Source organism: Trachemys scripta, chromosome 7 (assembly GCF_013100865.1).
Source record: "Trachemys scripta elegans isolate TJP31775 chromosome 7, CAS_Tse_1.0, whole genome shotgun sequence".
In the NCBI taxonomy this organism is placed as follows: domain Eukaryota; kingdom Metazoa; phylum Chordata; order Testudines; family Emydidae; genus Trachemys; species Trachemys scripta.
In genome coordinates, this window is record NC_048304.1 from 91,479,496 (window position 1) to 91,501,080 (window position 21,585).

The window sequence follows — 21,585 nt, forward strand, 5'->3', positions numbered from 1 at the left end:
ACCTGACAGGAGTAAGCACAAGTGGTGGGATGAGTGGCTTTCCTCCTAAAGTCTCAAAAACCAGAAGGTGGAATAAAGGTCACCCTCCTGGCTGGTTGGCTGGTTTGTTTATAATGTCTTGATTTTTCAGTTAGTCTCATGACTGGGCCTGGGAGTGGGGTTTGACTGATGGGTTATCAAGAGCAGGGGCAGACAGTTATGGTCTTTCCTCCTTTCCTCACTACACATTCCCCACTACCCAGCAAACCCAGGATGTGGGTATGGCCCTGGAGGTAGCCTGGCTTCAGTGCTCTAGGCCAGCGTTTTTCAAAGTGCAGGTCATGACCCACTACTGGGTCATGGCATGTAAGGCACTAGGTCGCCGTGGTCAGCACTGCTGACCGGGATGTTAAAAGTCCCGTCGGCAATGCTGCCCAGCTACCTGTTCCGACACCGCGCTGCGCTCCGGAAGTAGCCAGCAGTGGGTCTGGCTTCTAGGCAGGGGGGCCATGGGGCTCCGCGTGCTGCCCCCGCCCCGAGCACTGGCTCCGCATTCCCATTGGCCGGCTTGCGTACCTCCGCCTAGGAGCTGGACCTGCTGCTGGCTGCTTCAGGTGCAGCGTGATCCGCAATGCCAGGACAGGCGGGAAGCCTGTCTCTGCACCCTGGCGGCAACCCTGACCAGGAGCCGCTGGAGATAACCCTGTGCCCGAATTCCCTGCCCCAGTACTGAGCCCCCCCCCAATCTAGAGCCCCTCCTGCACCCCAAACCTCTGCCCCAGTCCAGAGCCCCCTCCCACACCCTGAACCCCTCATTCCTGGCCCCACCCCATAGCCCTCATCCACACACCCCAACCCTCCACCCCAGCCCTGAACCTCTCCTACACTCCAAACACCTCATCCCCTGCTCCGTTGGGTCGCGGGCATCAACACTTTTCTTCAACTGGGTCTCCAGAAATAAAAGTTTGAAAACCACTGCTCTCGGCAGCAGCAGGGGATGAGAGCCATTTTTACAAGCGGACCATCGCTCCCAGTGGCAAAGGTCATTGAAGGGTACTGCTCTGCTAGAAATGTGCTACTTACGGTGCATCTGCTGAAGTCACTGCCCTTATACCCGTAGGATTCTGGTGACTGCTTTTGACAGGAGTTAAAAAGTGGCAAAGGGGGCAAATCGGAGGAGGGGGTTGGCCAGGGTCTGAGCAGGGGGTGGAAATTTACTGGTCTGGGGGGCAGGGCCGGCTCCAGCTTTTTTGCCGCCCCAAGCGGCAAAGAAAAAAAAAGCCCGATTGAGCGGAGCGATTGAGCTGCTGCCAAAGTGCCGCCAAAGAGGAAGCGAGGCACTGAAGGACCCGTTGGTTGTTATAGCCTTAATACATATTCTTCACAACTCAGAGTTAGATCCAATGGTGCGTTATAATTTGTTCTGCTTGTGCAGATACTCTTTATATTTCAGATCCCTGATGTAAAATAGCTAAACTGCATGTTTGAACCTGGGTCTGTGTGATTTCAGTCAGTTGGATAATTTGGTTATTTTTCTTCATTAGTTTGTACAGACTTGTCCAATTGACCCACAAAGAAAAGTTAAAGTTTAGAATACTACTGGTATCCAGTGTGGTAGTTCTTTTATCCTCATGAGTTAGGAAGTAATAGGTTAAGGTAGGAGTTTTTAACATAGTTATATTATACATACATTGCTCTACTGGTGGTTCTTGGCACAAAATCTCCTCTAATCCAATGGCACTGTAGCAAGGTCGAGACTCACCAGCACAGCGCCTCCTGCTGGTCATCTAGGGAATTAGCTCTCCAATGTACAGAGTGCCTCCTACTGGCCAGTGTACAGGGCCAGGGCCGGTGCAACCACTAGGTGAACTAGGCAGTTGCCTAGGGCGCCAAGTGTTTGGGAGCGCTAAAAAGTGGTGCCCTGGCTCGGAAGGGAGGAGCCGCCTTCCGGAGGCACCAGAGAGCCAGAGCGTCGGCTTGTGGGGGCAGCGAGCCGCAGCCATGGAGGAGCCGGCACAGCGCGAGGGGGGAGGGGGGTAACAGCCCTTCAAAGGCGGCGGTGGCGCATGGGGCCCCGAGCCTGCTCCAGGAGGGGCAGTAGCGGCTCACACTCCCGGGAGCTGCAGAGCCAGAGCACGGCGAGGGGGGAGCTGGGGGATGCACGGGGGCCGCTGCACGCATGCATCCCCTGTCTGGGAATTGGTCCTGCTTTAAGCAGGGGGTTGGACTAGATAACCTCCTGAGGTCCCTCCCAACCCTGATATTCTATGATCTTGCCTTTAGTAAGGCTTTTGATACTGTCTCCCATGACCTTCTCATACACAAACTATGGAAATGAAACCTAGATGAACATAACAATAAATAAGATGGGCATAATGAGTGGGGTTCTCCAGGGATCAGTTGTGGATATGTTTCTATTCAAAATCTTAATGACTGAGATAATGGCATAGAGAGCACTTATAAAGTTTGTGAAAATTTAAGGTCTAGAAAACATGACCTATGAGGGAAGATTGAAATATGATAACAGTTTTCAAGCATTTACAAATAAAGTAGCATCTTTTTACAAAAGCAGTTTCTTACAATCTATACGTATCACTAACTGCTACAGAGAGCACGTTTCTACAGGTAGCAATTTCACATACACTATCGTGCAAGAAACTGCTAGCTGTAGGCATTTGCTACATCACGTAGCAGTTTAATACAATAGCAGTTTCTTCCAATCTATACGTATCGATAAGTGCTACCGGTAGCACATTCCTACGCGGAGCAGTCTCCGAAACACAGCTCCCAGCTCGGCCCGGCTGAACCCCGGAAGGCAGCGGCCAGGAGGCCGGTGTGACGACACCCCGGGCCAGGGCGGAGCATAAGACCGGGTTCCCGGCTCGCTCTCTGTCACGGTGCAAGCCCCACCCCGCTGCAGAGCCCGGTCCGGAGTCTCCGTTTCCCCTGCCCAGGTGTCTGTGCAGAACGCTGCCGCCGGTCTCCCCATGGCGAGCTGCTTCCGCGGCCCCCTCCCGGGGCGCCCCTCGCTGCCGCTGTTCCTGCTGCTGCTCCGCGTCTCCCTCGCGCAGGAGAGGGCGGCGGCCACGTCCCTGCTGAGCGGCTATTTCGGGACCAAGTCCCGGTACGAGGAGGTGAATCAGCACCTGCTGCAGGACCCGCTCTCCCTGGGGCCCCCGGACCCGGGGTACCTGCTGCCCTCCGCCGCCTGCGCCCCGCTGCAGCTCCGCGCCCTCATCCGCCACGGCACACGCTTCCCCACCGAGAAGCAGATCCGCAAGCTGGGCCAGCTGCACCGCCTGCTCCGCAGCCAGGAGCGGCCCTGCCCCGCCGCGCAGCAGTTCGCCCGCTGGGACATGTGGTACCACCCAGACATGGACGGGAAGCTGGCGCCCAAGGGCCGCCTCGACATGGAGCAGCTGGCCCAGCGTCTGGCCGCCCGCTTCCCCGGTCTGTTCTCCCCGCAGCGCCGCTTCGCCTTCGCCAGCAGCTCCAAGCACCGGTGCGTGGAGAGCAGCGCCGCCTTCCGCAAGGGGCTGCAGCTGGCCCTGCACCGGCAGCTCCCGGCCAGAGGTAACGAAGCGAGAAAGGCTGGCCTGGGTGCCCCGGCACACTCGGGGGGGAATAAAGTGGGGCCCTGGCCTGGGGGCCTTTGGGCCCCAGCACACACTACTGGCTCAGGTAAGGTGGAGCCCTGCCCGGGACTGGCTTACGTGCCCCCAGCACACACGGGGGGGCGGCTAAGGTGTGGCCCTGCCTGGCCCCCCCCCCCCCAGCGCCTGGGGCCCCCCAGCACACACATGATGAGGGGGAGGGTGCCTTCTCCAGCCCTAAAGACCTGTGATAAAATTGGTTTTAAAATGTTGTTGTGGTAGGTAGAGAGGAAAATATGTCTACCCTATAATGGAAACAATCTTAAGAATAGTTTGGTTAGCATGGTTCTCAATAGAATTTCTGCATATCAGGAAAAGCAGCATTAGAGCCCTGCTTGAAATACATACAATTGAAACTAATGTAGTTTTCCATTTCTCTTATTGTGGGCAGGGTTTAAGTCTAATAGATTATAATTAAACTCTTAATTCTGACATCATAACGTTTTGTTTTTTTGTTAAAAATTAGGGTATCTGACAGGTTGCCTCCCCATTTCAGTCCCCAGACCAACTTTTGTAAAATCTGGCAGGGAATTCTTTAAATTATCTGTTTTTGTGTGTATTGTAGGGGTTTTCCGTTAAGAATTGTTTTTCCTTTCAGATATCGAGAATGAAGAGACTGAGATTAATGACAAATTAATGAGGTTCTTTGATCATTGTGAGAAGTTTGTAACCTGTGTAGAAGAGAACGCTACAGCTATGTACGAAGTGGATGCCTTCAAACAGGGTCCTGAGATGAAAAGGGTTTTGGAAAAAATTGCGGCTACCTTGTGTGTACCAGTGCGTGATTTAAATGCAGGTAGCGTACTTATTCTGTTTTTTGATTATTTAACTTGCATAAATGTTGTTTTCTAGGATCTTCAGATGTTTATGAAAAACAAACAGTTTAAAATACTCTTTTATAGGCCTTTGGAAAGATTAGTGAAGGCAGCATGTCATATCACTATTTGAAAAGAACAGCTTTTAAAAATTCCTTCATCTACCGAAGCCAAAGTGCATAGTGTACCCCTGACATAAATGTTGTAATACAAAGTTATAAAGAACCAGTTTTAACAGTTTAATTGAGGAACTCTTCTGGGAGAAGGACCAAAGTACAAAGGAACCCAAAATTCTGGATTACTTTTACGGAAAAAGGTATAGTTTAAAAAAACTTGGCGAGATAATTTTAGTTTTACCGAATCACATACAAATTCTAGTTTTATTCCACTTTACTTGTGTTAACTTAAATTTCTTAAATACAGTTTTGTGGCAATGAATATTCATTGTCAGTGAACAGTCAGAGAACCTACTGTAGAAAAACCCTTCCCATTTACCCTACGGATCATATTAACGTGATACAAGTTGAATGTCTATACTTCTCAAAATGTTCTTCTCTTGAAGAAAAGGCACAGCTCATAGTCTAAACTAAAACTGGTATAATGTGGTAAATGTTTTTGTTTTTCCACATTGAAACTCTGTAGTATTAAATTCCATCTCCTACACAAATTTTTATAGAAACTCTTATATTAGAATGTCATAACAAAATGCATGAGTTGCCTTTGCTGCTATTGAAATAATTGATGCATTCATAATCCTCGAACCTTCAACTAAACTGTAAGTGGACAAGTAGATGCTAAAATAAGAATGATTAGAGTAGCTGGCAATGCGTTGTGCCTAATAGGGAATTTTGTGTAAGCCTATGGGGTCATTGATAGAGAATGTAAGTTGCAGGTTTTTGTTGTTGTTCTACGTAAAACTTGCAAGGAATTGAGTTGGATTTGCTGTCTTAAATCAGAAAAGTAGTGCATTTGTTCTTGCCATCTAGTAGTCCAAATAAGGAGTAAACATAACCTTATTTCTATATCATGTAACTATTGTCTACTGCATAATAATACACACCAGTAGATGTAAATTACTAAACAGGTGATGGTTACACTTGCGTGTCCCTTCTCTGTGAAAGGCTTACAATCTAAGGCCTGATCATATAAACATTTGAGTAGGCCCATAATGCAAAATTGGAGCCTTAGCATACCATACATTATGTGTTTGGGCTCTGGATTGGATGTTATTTTATATTCTTGTTTATATTCTTTCTCATAATAGGAGGGTGATGCTGGGAGTTGTGGTAGAGAGCAAATAAACTTATTTGTCATCTATCACTTATTTATTTGGATTTATTACAGATTTGGTCCAAGTTGCTTTTTTTACCTGTTCGTTCGAGTTAGCTATTAAAAATGTGAATTCTCCTTGGTGCTCACTCTTCAATGAAGAGGATGCTAAGGTAGGTGTTGCATGTATGTAGTATCGTGGCATTAACTTTGTGTAAAGTTGTTCTGGTCAGCTTTGCGTATTTATGTAAACAGTTCGTTATATGGATATTCTTAGAAAAAAGAGGTTTTAGTTTAATGTTTCATTTAGACGCAATTCTGCAATATTAAAGACATTACATGATTTACTACATTTATGAAAAGCAAATCTGAGCATCAATTAGAACATAATGTAACAGAAATACCCATTTTTCTGTGTTAAGTGACCAATCATTTAGACTTCTAAAAGAGAAATGTTTCTCCTCTCTCTTTTTGTCTATCAGGCTTCACTGTGCCTGACAAAAAAACCACTCAAATGTTTGTCTTTTCATCCCTCTCCCCCCAGTTTAAAAAAAAAAAAAAAAGACAAGGTGAAAACTGAACTTGAATATGTATCATTTATTCTTGAAATTGTGAAACAGTACCCAAGGCCGGTGCAAGGCAGTTTCGTGCCCTAGGCGAAACTTCCACCTTGCGCCTCCCCCCAGCTAACCCTGCCCACCGCAGCAGCTAACCACACCCACCCATCCCTGCCACCAGAGGAGCCCCCCCCCCCCCCCCCCCCCCCCCCCCCCGCAGCTAACCCAGCGTGCCACCCGGGAAGTCCGCCGCCGCCCCCCCGCCCGGAGCTCATCCTCCACGGCAGCTAACCCCGTTCCTCCGGCCCGGGGAGCCTCCCCCCCACGGTAGCTAACCCTGCCCGGGGAGCCCACCTCAGCTCACCTCCGCTCTGCCTCCTCCACTGAGCATGCCAGCGCTGCTCTGATTCTCCTCCCCTCCCAGGCTTGCGGTGCCGATTGGAGGAGAATTAGAGTAGGGGCGGTTCGCTCAGCGGAGGAGGCAGAGTGGAGGTGATCTGGGGCGGAGAGCGGTTCCCCTGTGCGTGCCTCCCCCTCCTCCCCGTTACTGCGGGCGGCCCTCCCTGCCCCCCGCCCCAGCTCCCCTCCACTCCACCTCCTCGCCTGAGCGGGCTTTTAGGTGCCCTCAACCACTAGGTGCCCTAGGCGGCCGCCTAGTTCGCCTAGTGGTTGCACCGGCCCTGACAGTACCCCAGAAAATCAGTGACCGCAACTTAGAGCAGCCTTCTTAATAAAAAAAAGTCCTGTGCACTCAATGGGGCAGGGGTCCTTTGGAAAAACATATGTCATGATGTAGAGACTAAACACAGGAGGGCAGAATTACCGGTAAGTCTGCATGGGCAACTGTAATTTTGGCATTTGCCTACTTTTGCGTGGTTGACTATAACCTTAAAATTTGTTTAACTTCATTCATGTTAAAAAAGCAAATTAGGAAAAATCCAACAAATTCCATCATGTTGAACCATATTGACTCCCACGTGACTGATCAGCTTTAGAACCTCTAGATCCACAGCACAGGCATCTGTTACTCGAGCTAATTGATAGCAATAGTAGGTTGTTGTCTACATGGGCCACTTGCTAGAGGGAGATGAGATACGTTTTACCAGTGGGTTTCCCAGCTGCTTGCTGAAAGAAGAATGGTGAGACTCTGGAATCATGAATTCTATTCCAAGTTCTGAGGGGAGGATTCTCTAGTGGTTAGACCCTTGTGTGCAGTCCCCTCCAGCTTGTCCCAATCTCTCTACCTCTATTTTTTTAGAGCATGATAGAATTAGTGTTCAGATCTGCAAGCCCTGAAGGAAGGAACAAAAAGTAAAAAGCAAACAAACAAGTAATAAAAACCAACCGAGTAAATACTTCTAAGCTTGTGGCTAAGGCACAGGATCTGAAGTCAGGAGATTGGAGTGCCACTCTTGACCCAGCTACATACTTTTTGTGACTGTCAGCTTGTCTTTCTCCTCCCGAGTTTCCTCATTGGTAAATTAGGATTAACGTTCTTGCCTAGCTCACAAGATTGTTGAGAGTAACTAGTGTTTGTAATGCATACTTAGATCTTTTGATGGAAAGTGGTAAAGAACATTATTCACTCTTCCACAGAAAAATATTAGATTGGTATCGGAAGAGCCCAATACAGGGAGATAACTATGCCTCCCAGTGTTTCTTGGTGTGGCACCATATATAATAAGAGTGCCTATACTTGCATCCTCTCTATTTCAGTTCTTCATACTACAGATGTATGCAGGAAAGCTCACTGGTAACTGATGTTGTCAGAGGAGTTCTGATCTAATCAAACAGTGAAACTCGCATTACATCCATTGCTTCATGAGGATTCAGTACTGTAGGGTAATTTAGACCTACTCATTACAGGAAAAACACCTGAGAGAGTTTTCTGTCCCCGTCACATGGAACTCACTATGATACTCTTAATATGTTTGAGCAGTTATAGCAAGAATGTATCCTCCCCCTGCCGAAACAGAATAAGGTTTGGCGATATCTTCACGTTGCACCAGTACTCTGTGGAATCTATACTGTTGGTTTTTGGGTGGAAATTCAGGGTGTTGGTTTTGACTTATAAAGGCCTAAATGGCTTGGGACCTTCCTGTCAAGCAGAAGGCCTCTCATCTTTGTGATACTGCTGCAGCACCGATCAGCAGAGATGCTTGAGCTGGAGCCCCTTAGTTTAAATATGAGGGAGTTGCTGCTGGGACATATTCTGTAAGGGGCCCTGGACTTTGGTATTCACTTGATCATTCTCCCAGCCCAAAATAGCCAGAAGTTGTTGACCATCAAAGCATGCCATTTTTATCAGGCATTGGTGAGGGCAAAAGAAGAAAGGAAGGGTTTCTGTGGGATGAGGATTTTTTGCTTCAATTGAATGGCTTCCCCTTGTTTGGTTTTTTTTTTTTTTTTTTTTTTGTTTAGTCTTATTAACTGTTCCATGTTTCATTTTTAAACAAGGGGATTATATTTGAGGTTAGGGTACCATTTAGAGAGACACCTTTGTTTTTAGAAATTGAACTGTATAAATCAGGGGTTGGCAACCTTTCAGAAGTGGTGTGCTGAGTCTTCATTTATTCACTTTAATTTAAGGTTTTGCGTGCCAGTAATACATTTTAATGTTTTTAGAAGGTCTCTTTCTATAAGTCTATAATACATAACTAAACTATTGTTGTAGGTAAAGTAAATAAGGTTTTTAAAATATTTAAGAAGCTTCATTTAAAATTAAATTAAAATGCAGAGCCCCCTGCACTGGTGGCCGGGACCTGGGCAGTGTGAGTGCCACTGAAAATCAGCTCGCATTCTGCCTTTGGCACGCGTGCCACAGGTTGCCTACCCTCTGATATAAATCATGTTTTAGTCTACCCCAACATTGACTATGTTCCTTGTCACTGGAATAAGCTTTAAGCCTCCTGTGTTTGATAGTCCATATGTTTCTGGAAAACATAAATCTCTCTACAGCTAAGTCAACTGCTAAGGATTGGAGAAGATAGTACTTCAGGTGTAAGAATGAGGATTGAAACTGATCAGGGTGAAGATGGCTTAACATCTTAAGTTTGTTGACCTGATGTAATAATGCCTGGTACTTTGGAAGCCTTAAAAGATGCACTTTCCAAAGATTCTAAGATTTATAACACAATGGGGCATCCCTTGGATTAAGCATTACTAAAGTACACTTGGTATTTATGGGATGTATCAGATTCAATGAAGTCAACAAAGTTGACTTTTCATTTTCTCCTTTTAGGCTTTCAGAGCTGTAAAGATATTGTACCCTCCCAAGATCAGGTATCCACTGTGGAATTTGGAGACAAATGTCCCAGCACCAAATTTGGTGCGAAATGTATTAATTGCATCAGCTTTCATTATCAGTACAAAGATGTAGAAGTAATATTTAGTTGGTTGAGGCTGTCGTGATGTAGGTGGTCATATGGACAAGGATTAGAGGCATTTTTTTGAAGAGGTAGAGAACCCTTCATATATTTATTTTTATTTTTTTTGTCATTTGCCTTCATCCCAAGGGTGGCTATAGCTTGGAGTATCTGTGTGTGACATAAAGGTTCTGGGGATTTTTTATTTTGTTTTTTTTTCTTTTTTTTTAAAGACAACCATGATGACTTAGATGTCCGTCTAGGTTCTGGTATTCCTTTGGAGTTAGATCACGCATGTAAGAGTCATGTATGATCTGTTTCTGCTTAGATTTGGCTGCTGGGAAGATCAGCTATCCTTTCAGATTATGCTGTGTCTCTCAGCAGCTTTTGGTATGACTGACCAAGTTGGGGACAAAGGGCTATTGCTGGAAATTGTCTTTCAGAGATTGTTACTTCTAAAAGTTGGTCAGAGATGAAGGGCATATCACTAAGGTATCTGCTATGCATCCCTGAAGAAGTTATATGGCCTGTGGTATACAGGAAGTCAAACTGGATGATTGCAACTGTACCATCTGGCCTTGGAATCTCTGAATAAAAATCAATTTTGGTCAGCTGAGAGGCCTCTTAGTGTGAGCTTATAAACACTGTGTAGACGAGGGGTCTCAAACTCCATTTACCTTACGGCCAGTGCCAGTCCTCAGATACTCCCAGCGGGCCAATGATGTCCCTGAAGATGGTGTTCAGAAAAGAAAATGTTTATATTGTATTTTTTATTTTGAATTTCTTAGAAATAAGACTGTCATACAACTTTATACAATTCTTTGCCTGCCAGAGAGTTTTTAGTGTTTGCCAGACTCCTGGCAACGCTTCAGTTCTGTCAGTTTCTTGATGTTTGGCCTCAGTGACTGAGCAGTTGAAACCTTCAGGATTGCAGCAAGGTGTGCATCAGATAGTTGTGTTTGGTATTTTGACTTGTTTATATTAATTGTGGGGAAAAAAGTGATGCTGCCCCCATGGCTGACTCTGCCTGGCAACTAGTGATGGTATCTCTGGCCCTCTCCCCCAGCCAATGGGAGCTGCGGGGGGCGGCACCTGCATCCGACATTGCTGGCAGCATGTCTGCCTGCGTCTCTCCTCTGTGGGCCGCAGTGGGGAGGATCTCGGGCCGCAGATGGCCCGGGGGCTGGGACTTTGAGACCCCCTGGTGTAGACCAATACAGAAGCATCAGTATACTTATAAGTAAGACTAAGATTTTGTCATGGATACTTTTAGTAAAAATCAGACGCCCGTGACCTGTCCCTGATTTTTAATAAAAATATCCATGATAAAATGGGAAGGGATTAGGCAGTTGCGGGGTGGCTGGGAGCTCTGGGGCCCCCACCACCCGTGGGGGCTCAGAGCTCCGGGGTCTCCCTGCTAGCAGCAGCAGAGGAGAGCTACAGGGTCCTCCTGCCCCAGCCCCAGCAGTGGAGAGCACTTTGGGAATCCCCTTGCTAGAATGGGAAGCGGGCGGGGGTCCTCCTGCCCTCCCACAGTGGCTGGGGAGCGAGTGGGGGTCCCCCTGACCTCCTGCGATGGCACCTGGGAACTGCTGCCCATAGCAGCTGAGAGCTTGGGGGGCCCACTGCCTCAGGCAGCGGGGGGACCTTACAGCTCTCTGCCGCTGCAGGAGGTGGCGGGACCCTGCTGGGAGGGTTGAAGTCACGGAGGTCTTTGGAAGTCACAGATTCCATGACTTCTGCAACCTTCATGACAAAACCATAGCCTTACTGATAAGTAGCTGTGTGGTGTGGGTGTGGTTTTTGTTTTTGTTTTTGTTGTTTGTTTGTTTTTTTTCCTTCTCCTATGGACCCTGGAAATTGGTCTTTGCCTGGAGGAGCATTTGGACAATATTATTGGTACGATGTGTCTGAGTTAGTTTGTCCTCATCCTTTTGGATATAGAAGGTTTGCCATTGGCTGGAAGTTAGTGATGGGAGGGTCACTGCTTGTTTGTGACTCCACTTAAATGGATTTAATCAGAAGTAGCGTGCCAAAGTAAGAATCTTACCACTTTTGGCCAAGACCTTTCTATGGAAAAACAGGTGTGTACAAGTGTGTGTTGTTGTTTTTCCCAAAGTGCAACTGGCACATCCTGTCCCCTTATTTACCCCATTATGACCTTACAAATACACCTACTATTGTAATTATCACATTACAGGACTTTAGTGACTTGCAGCAGCATATATATTTAGGAATAATGTATCAGAGGGGTAGCCGTGTTAGTCTGAATCTGTAAAAAGCAACAGAGGGTCCTGTGGCACCTTTGAGACTAACAGAAGTACTGGGAGCATAAGCTTTCGTGGGTAAGAACCTCACTTCTTCAGATGCAAGCTATTTAGGAATAATGTATATTTATTGCAACATTGTTTAAGTGCTTGATGGTGATCCTCTTCTGAAAATCTAACTTTAAATAAGATTCAAGAGGTGGCAATAACAAACAAAGAAAGGGAGGCTTAAGAGGAGGAGAGCATGGATTTGAGTATAAGATGATGCAGTTTCTTGTGTATATGTACACAGAATCATAGAAATGTAGGGCTGGAAGGGATCTCAAGAAGTTTTCAACTTCAGCCCCCTGCACTGTGGCAGGATCAAGTAAACCTAAATCATTCCTGACAGGTGTTTGTCCAACTTGTTCTTAAAAACTTCCAATGTTAGGAATTTCACAACCTCCCTTGGAAACCTATTCTGGATCTTAACTACCCTTAAAGTTAACAAGGTTTTTTTTTTTTTTTTTCTTCTGATGTCTAACCTAAATTTCCTTTGCAGCAGATTAAGCCTATTACTACTTCAGTGGAGATGGAAAACTGTCGATCACCATGCTCATTAGAACAGCCCTTAACATATTGGAAGAGGTATCAGGTCCCACCTCAGTCTCTTTTTTTTTTTTTTTTTTTTTTTTTGTCAAGACTGGCAGTTGTTTGTTTCTTAAACTTTCCTCACCGGTCAGGTTTTCTAAACCTTCTGTCACTTTTGTTGTTCTTTTCTGGACTCCAGTTTTCATCTTTCCTAAAGTGTGGTGTCCAGAATTTGACACAGTACTCCAGCTGAGACCTCACCACTGCTGAGTAGAGAGAGAAAATTACCTCCCACGTCTTACAAATGATACTGCTGTTAATACACCCCAGAATATTAGCTTTGCTTGCATCTGGATCTCAGTGTTGACTTATTTTCAATTTGTGATCCACTATAACCAGATCCTTTTCAGCAGTACTACCACTTTAACTAGTTATTCCCCAGTTTGTAATTGTGCATTTGATTTTTTTTCCTTCCTAAGAGAAGTACTTTGCATTTGTCTTTACTGAATTTCATCATCTTCAATTCAGACCAATTCTCCAATTTGTCAAGGTCATTTTGAATTATAAACCTGTCCTCCCAAGCACTTGTAACCCCTCCCAGCTTGGTATCATCTGCAAACTTTAAGCACGGTCTCCACTCGATTATCTAAATCATGAATGAAAATATTGTATAGTACTGGACCCAGGACTGGACCCAGGACTGACCCCTGTTGCACCCCACTAGATGTGTCCTCCCAGTTTGACAGTCAACCAGTGATAACTACACTTTCAGTATGGTTTTTTCAACCAATTGTGCACCCCCCTTATAGTAATTTCATCTAGACCGCATTTCCGTAGTTTGCTTATGAGACCGTCATGTGGGACTGTGTCAAAAGCCTTGCTAAAATATATAATTGCTAAAGCTTCCTCCTAATCCATTAGTCCAGTAATCTTGTCAAATAATGAAATTAGGTTACATTAGCATGACCTGGATTTGTCCAGAGCGTGCTGGCTATTCCTTATAATCCTATTACCTCTTAGGTGCTTACAAATTAATTGTTGAATTATTTGTTCATTTGTATTGAAGTTAGGCTGACTGGTCTATAATTCCCCGAGTCCTCTTTGTTCCCCTTTTCAAACATAGGTACTCTGTTTGCCCTTCTCCAGACTTGTGGAACCTCACCTGTTGCCCATGAGTTCTCAGAGACAATTGCTTCATCTAGCTCCTTAAGTATGCTAGGATTAATTGCAACAGGCCCTGCTGACTTGAACACATCTAACTTATTTAGATATTCTTTAACCTGTTCTTTCTCTATTTCCATATGTATTCCTTCCCCCTTGTTACTCATATTACTTATGTTGAATATCTGGTTGTCACTAACCATTTTAGTGAAGATTGAAACAAAATAGACATTATGCTCCTTAGCTTTCTTAATGTCATCAGTTTTTAGTTCTTTCTTTCTGCTAAGTAGAGGGCCTATTCTTTCCTTCATCTTTCTCTTGCTCCTAATGTATTTAGAGAACATCATCTTATTGCCTTCTTTGTCCCGTGCTAGGTGTAACTCATTTTATGCCTTAGTCTTTCTGATTTTGTTCCTACATGGCTTGTGTTATTCTTTTGTACTCCTTAGCAGTTTGCCCATGTTTCCACTTTTTATAGGATTTTTTTCTGAATTTCTGGTCATTACAGAGCTCCTGATGCAGTCATATTGGCCTTTTAATATTCCTATCTTTCTTTCATATTGGGATAGATTTCAGTTGTGCTGTTAATATGGTCGTCTTGAGACACTTTCAGCTCTCCTGAACTTTTCCCCTTAGATTTTCTTCCCATGGCACCTTATCTACCAGTTCTGAGTTTGTTAAAAATCTGTGTTGTTTTTTTTTTTGTTTTGTTTTGTTTTTTTTTTATAAATCCATTTTCCTTATTCTGCTGCTCTCACTACTTCCTTTCCTTAGACTCATGAAATCTATCATTTCATGATCACTTCGACCCAAATTGCTTTCCACCTTCAGATTTGCTACCAATTCCTTCCTGTTGGCCAGAATCAAGTCTAACATGGCTGCTCCCCTGGTTACTTCCTCCACTTTCTGGAACAATGTATTTCTGGTCATTAGAGTCCCCCGCACTACGACCAGGTCTCATGTTTTGGATATTTTACTCCTGGAGGAATTCTTTACCAAAAAAATTAAAAATTCTGCACACAATATTTGAAAATTCTGCGTATTTTATTTGTCATAATAACACAATATAATCATGCCAGTTACAATTAAGCATGTTGGGTGTGGATGGGAGGTTTGTTTTTTTTTTTCCAGGGGGTGGGTGGGATTATTAGGGTGTTGGGAAGCCTCCCCCATGTGGACCCTGGCTGACCCCCAAGCCTCTCCCATTCAGTTAACCCCTGTCCCACAGCCCTTATCCCCATGGGTCTCTGCAGCCCCCCTCCTCCATCCTCAGGCTCAATGCTGTCACCCCATTAGCTCCTGAGCCCATTCTCCAGTCTGTACCCCCACACTAGCCATTCTAAACCCCAGTCGGAGACACCTTCCCCTCCCCACCAGCAGCTCTGTGTGCTCCACTCTGTCCTCACCTGGCTCCGCGGGCAGGGTGCTGTGTTGAACTTCTACACCTGGGGGAATTCTGCAGCACTGGCAAAATTTTGTATTTTGCCTAAGAAGTGCTGCAGTTCTGTCTTTTGCCCACAATGGGCCGCTGTGGCACTAGAACAGCTGGCAGGAATGCAGCCTGCTGTTCTGGCACCACAGTGGCCTCTAATGGACAAAAGGCAGAACTGCAGCACTACTTAAGCAAAATTTATTTGTTTTAGAAATGTCTCCTCCACCCCCTCTTCCTGATTTGGTGGTCTGTAGTAGACCCCTATCATGATGTGCCCTATTTTTGCCCCTTTTATCTTTACCCAGAAACTCACAACTGGTCTGTGTCTCACCTCTTTCTGAATAAGTATATATATTCTTGATGTATAATGCAACACCATGTTTCTTTTTACCGTGCCTGTCCTTCCTGAACAAGCTGTACCCCTGTATACCAGTCACGAGGCTTATCCCACCAAGTCTGTGATGCCAGTTATCATAATTTAGCTTTTGTACTGATAGTTCTGGTTCTTCCTGTTTGTTGCCCATACTCCTTGCATTGTGTGTAGACTTCTAAGATGTTGATCAGACTCCCTCTTGTTGCTCCTATGACCGTATAGTAATTTTCCATAACCCCCCAAAATCTAATCCTCTTTTAAGGTCACTTTCCTTTATACTTATTTCTGGGCTTTTGTCACCAGCTCCCTTTAAACCTAGTTTAAAGTTCTCACCAGGTTGGTGATGGTTTTGGTCAAATGATCTTTTTAAAAAGTATGTTTGCTTCCAAACTAGTACCTTTGAAGGGCTGTCTCTGAGAATGGAGCTGATGTATGAGTGTGCAGTAGGGATCTAGGAATGGTGGGACCTGGCATGTAAATGGGGAGGGGGGGAAGGGGCCAGAGGAAAAGCCCAGGCATGATGGGGTAGGGCAGGCCAGCCAGCCAGCCAGGTTAGCAACATGAGAGCCGGTATGGTAATCAAATCAATTGGTGGTTCAAGTCGGTTTGGTGGAGTATTGCAGTCTCTACCTCAGAAGAGCTGAAGTATTCATTTGTAATGACCTGTTGCTCTGGCTTTGAGGAATGCTAGGGTCTTCAGAAGTCTGCCTCAGGAAGCTGGTGTGGGGAGACAAGTGGGGATCTTTTGATGGTGCTTTTGGTGTCCTGTGCAGCTGCCCATAGCAGGGGAAGCTGGGCAGGCTCTGCACTCCTCATGTTGTCTGATGGGATTCACTTCAGCAAGACAGGCCTTGGCTCTAGGCTCTTTAAGTTGATCATTTAATGATGCATTATACATAAAAACAAGGTGATGGCAGCTGTAGAAATTCAGGAAATTGCATTGCTCTTCTGCTTGAAGCTTTCCCATAATAAAAAGCTAATACAAATAGACATTAGGAAGAGTTGTAGACTCATGCTGGAAGATCAGAAATCAATGGCCATTTTTGTTTGTATTTTTTAACTCAAGACGCAACAGTAGGCATGTACATTTTTTTAAAGCTGACTGATCAAACTTGCCCATTTTCCTAAGAAAGCTGTCAGTGCCATGCTATTTGTAGTAGTGTCGTCATCTAGACGAAATAAATGTTGCATTTTTGTTACTCATTTTAAAATCTTATTCTAGGTACTGGAATACCTGAATGACCTAAAGCAGTACTGGAAGAGAGGATATGGGTATGATATCAACAGTCGTTCCAGCTGTATTTTATTTCAAGATATCTTCAAACACTTGGACAAAGCCATTGCGGAGAGTAAAAGGTAAAAAAGCTTTTTTTTATTTTATTTTTTAAACTTTCAACTTTCTGCACTTTGGTCATAACTCGTATGCAGCCCTAAAGGGATAGACCTGAAGGAGATTAATGCTAAGAACTTGGATAATGGCTCAAGAATTAAATAATGTTTGGGCTTGGTTAGCATCCTTTAAGGGACTGATTCTCTCATATGTAATAAGGCAATATTAATTCATCATGCTGCATCCTGTTTAGCCGTATCAATATCTATGAATGGAGTTTCATCCAAAAATATTCATAAGATATGGAGGAGTTTTTCACCTTGTTTTTATGACCTGCTCTCTCCTCCTACACACACATAGCTCAACGGCTTTAACTCAGACTTTTTAAATTGTTTATTTTCTTATCTGAGAGAGAGCGTTGCAAGTTATGGCCCACAGGGAAAAGCCTTGAAGAAGTTATGGTGTTTAGCACACTATTTTTTGAGTTGTAATAATTTCATTGAAAAGGAGAAAAGTACTTCTTCACATTATTTTATTTTTATTACCATAACCCCTAGGAGCCCTAATCATGGACCAAGACCCATTTTGCTAGATGCTTCTTGCCCCAAGGAGCTTAGTCTAAAGACGATCCCTGTTTGTTGGGTTAACAAAAGCCTGTGTTTTATTTTTTTATTTTTTTAAATGTTGTTGAATCATTTAAGACTTAAGTGATGAGCCAGCAGCCAAGTCTGAAAGAAATTAATCATTTTGATTTAGAGAGTGTTGATGTTCTGTTCCAGCTCATTAAGAACAGCATAATTTTAAGAGAGGTCAGGTTAAAATCATTAACAACATGGATATTTGTTTTTGTTTTTTAAAGTTAAATGGAAAATGTAGAATTTAACTTACTTCTTACCAGTAATATATCAGATTGGATACTAAAGGTAGGTTTGTTCAGATACACATGTATTTTCCTAGTTGTGTTTACTCTGATTCTCCTGCTACTGGAGGGTGATGACTCCTCTTTTTTTTTTTTTTTTTTTTTTTTTTTTTTCGTGTGTGTGTGTTTAAATTATTCTAAACCTCTATTTGAAATATTTTAGGGATTGCCAAATAAAAAAGATTGAAAACGACTGTTCTAGACCAATTCAGATACTTGAGTATAGTTCCTCCCTTTTTGGAGTAAGAGCATTGGAGCTGTTGAGATTTAATTTTGCTGTTTTATATAAGGGGCGTATCATCTTAGACTTCTAGGTTTGTCACCAGTAGTTGGAATACAGACAAAGATACCTGTCTACAGAAGCAATTTTAGAGCCAAGCCAACTAGATGCTTTGAATCATCTCTTGCAAACCACAACTATCATCCCAGTCCCGCAGGATCTGGAGAGGACAAGCCATTTACTCAGCATATTCAAAAGGCTGGCTTTCATCCAGGATTTGACATGTAAATTGTTCTCTGAGCACCAAACTTTTGCATGAATCCCAAGTCAGTAGTTCATATGGCAATATAGGAAAATGTCTCTGTCGTATGGACCTTCAGGATGCCTATCTGCAGATCCTTACTCTTCTACCACTTATTTCTATTGCTTCGCCAACCTGGGACAAAAATGTTAATACCAGGCCTTACAATTTGGTTTACCCTCAAATCCCAAACCTTTATTCAGGTTATGATACTCAGGAAAGGTGGTTTCATAAACTTTTCTAGCCTTATCTTGACTGGCCAGGTACATATTACTGTGAGCATACCGTGTACACACTCTGAACCAGGTTCTGCAGCTTGTGCATCTTCTGTGATCCCATGTGGTGTTACTGCAGACCCTTGGGTCTCCAATCACAAGCCTGGATGTTGATTTTCCTAGTCCCATTGGGCCTCTTCAACACCTGTCTATTGGAAAATGCAGTCAAAGGAACTGAGTTCCTAAGGAGATTCCAATTTGTGGTGGTGTCCTTAAGAAGTTGCTCATCCCCAAAAGTTGTTCAAAGGGATGTCCTTTTGTCCCCTTGACTGCCTGTAATCCTGGATGTCAGCCTATACAAGTAGGGAGCTTTTGTGGGAAAGGCTGTAGGTAGTGGTCATTCATGGGGGAAGCTGTCCATCAACCATCTGGAAGAGGGAGTTAGCTCTTGTAGTTGAGGTTTTAGAATGAAGCATGTATTTCAGTAGAACAAGACCACAGTTGTATACGTTCTCCAGCCAGGGGTTATGAACTAAGATGTCTATTTCAGTGGCTAGCTGCAACGTGTTGCATCAGAAATTCAAAAAAGCACTCTTGCTCAATGGGGAGGAAGGCGGCCTCCAAGGACAAGATGCATCTGGTTATCTCTTTCTGAATAGACCTCTGTGAATAACTATTTTATTTAGTGGTGGAAAAAGAAATTTCAAATTCCTTCAAAGGCTGTTAGGACAGTGCTTAGCTTTGTCATAATTAGAGAGCATCCTTGTTAAAGATCTGCAAGGCAGCTGCTTTGGGTTGAATGCATATTATTGCAGAATGCAGTGGATGGGATGATATAGTTGAGCAGAAGGCTGCTTCAGGAGCCTGTAAGGTGATAAACCCAGCCTAAAACATTAGAATGGATTGAGGAGGTCTGGACTAGTATACAATAAAAAACAAAAATCTTCTCTTCCCCTTATTAAAGTTTTCATGAGTCTAAATACACTTCTGTCAAATTTAGACTAACGCAGGACCCCCCTTGGGTCACTCTGGCTTGTCCAGTTTTTCTTTGCTGCCCTACAGTAGACTTACTGCTTTAAAGTTCACATACTTGGTTTCCATCTAACAGGAGAGAAAGTTTGCGTACATTTGGACCTATATTCAAAAACTCTGAGAACATAAATAGATGCCAACTGTATACATGCAAACAATTCTGTTGATTTCATTTTTAATGTAATGAAAACTCTAATCTTAAGGCTTATAAAATTGTTTAGCACCAACATTTTAAGTTTGTTAAACTACTGTACCTGATAACTAATTTACCAGGCTTCTGGCTCCCCAGCCATCACCTCTCTTGGGTGGAGACACTCCTGCTGGGGTGTTTACAGGCTGTGAGGTTCCCTGCCTACACTGTGAATTTCCCAACAATCAGGCTGTCTAAGCAGACCTGCTTGGCTTCTCTTAGAGGCTATAAACAGCATAACTGCCAGCAGTTAAGTAACCACACAGCTCTTTCTAAGGCCTGGTCTACACGGGGAAGGGGGTTGATCTAAGATGCATAACTTCAGCTACGAGAATAGCCTACCTGAAGTCGACGTACCTTAGATCGACTTAGAATCACTTACTTTGCATCTTCGTGGCGCGGGAATGACTGCCTCTGCTCCTCTGTCGACTTTGCTTCCGCCTCTCGCCGAGCTGGAGTTCAGCAGTCAATGGGAGAGTGATCGGGGATCAATTTATCATGTCTATACTACACGCGATAAATCAACCCCCGATAGATCAATTGCTACCTGCCGATTTGGTGGATAGTGTAGACATTTATTCTTATTCTTAAGGTAAAAGCATTACAGTGAAAACATATTAAAATTGATAAAAGAATCTATGCACGTGCTAATAAGCTTACCAGAGATCATCCCAACCCTACAAAGGTCTCTGACAGGTGAACAGTCCTTCAAACCCCATGAAGGGGCTTTCCTGTGATTACAAGTTCATAACAGGTGTTAGCTCAGAAGAAGCCCATGCATGAATCTGAGAGTCATTCTTCTATTCTGTTTGAGCCTTTGATCTGGGATTACTTAATTCATAAACAATGGGTTTCTCCTCAGGGCGTAGCTTCAAAAGGCTGGATTTTTGCATACACCTCCCTCTAGAGATTTCCTGGGAAACTCATTTAACTTTAAAAGTTCACATAGTTTCAAATAGTCCTTTGAAGCTCATAACTCTTTTCTGGATTTACATTAGTCAGGTCTTGTCCCTAGAGATGCTACATACAATAATACATAAACATTTCCATTTTTAGTACAGTGAACTTCTAAAATACTTAAACTTCAGTAAGGTATAACTGAATTCAGTAAGGCTTATCCAGGATATTGCAGGAAATTTCTAAATCTGTCATGGTATGTAGTGTAGGGCCCTATGAAATCTGTGTTAACAAGAACCTGGATGGAATCACTGAATCAAAACATTAACGTGGAACCCTACTCTCCCTGGCATTAGGACTGCAGTGTCAAGCAGGGCGGGCTGCACAGCTGAGCTAGAGTCAAGCGACTCCATATTGAGAGCCTCCTGATCTGCTGTGCTATGCAGTGCTGAGGAGGAGGGCTGGAGGCTGATGTTGGAGTGTCCCCCTCCTCCTGCCTGTGTACCTGGTCTCCACTGAGCTGGGATTGCAGGGGGTGGGGGTAGGGAGGCACCTGTCTGTGCACCAGTTGCTGCCAGCTGCTGTCTGAACAAGCGTTCAGGCTGGTGAGATCTGTGCTTAAAGAGACTCTCTCTTTTCCCCCTTAACACACATTCTGTCTCTCTCTCACACACACACACACACACACACACACACACACTTCTATGTTACTTTTACTGTATATCTGCAGAATGATTTGTTTAAATTGTTGGATTTTTTTGTAAAATCAGTTTTTTCCCATTGTAATGCAATTTTGATTATTTTTATGCATTTAAGGTAAGGCTACTTATTGTCAACATATTAAAAAAAATTGATTTAAAAAAAGCCCCCATAAAGATGGAATTTTTTTTAAAGAAAAAAAAACAAAATCTGAAAATAAGAAATCTGAAAAGTCACAATAATAAAACTGATTCCATAGGGCCCTAGTAGTGGAGAGGAGAAGGGGGCAGAAGCAACAAAAGCATGAGAAAAATAACAAAACCAATGGGAGTGTTTATAGA

The 21,585-nt window shown here is 44.0% G+C and overlaps 1 protein-coding gene across 4 annotated transcripts in view; it reads left to right on the top strand.

Moving 5' to 3' along the window:
- Positions 1 to 2,800: 2,800 nt before the first annotated feature.
- MINPP1 (multiple inositol-polyphosphate phosphatase 1) overlaps positions 2,801 to 21,585 on the top strand; it is a 76,502-nt gene continuing 57,717 nt past the window's right edge. For 2 of the 4 annotated variants that reach the window (XM_034775187.1, XM_034775186.1), the window contains exons 1-4: positions 2,801 to 3,660; positions 4,231 to 4,428; positions 5,792 to 5,889; positions 16,664 to 16,797. In XM_034775187.1, the coding sequence (XP_034631078.1) occupies positions 2,967 to 3,660; positions 4,231 to 4,428; positions 5,792 to 5,889; positions 16,664 to 16,797 (1,124 nt within the window). In that variant the 5' untranslated portion in view covers positions 2,801 to 2,966. The remainder of the gene's footprint in view (positions 3,661 to 4,230; positions 4,429 to 5,791; positions 5,890 to 16,663; positions 16,798 to 21,585) is intronic. The other 2 variants (XM_034775183.1, XM_034775185.1) reach the window with 2 other exon arrangements.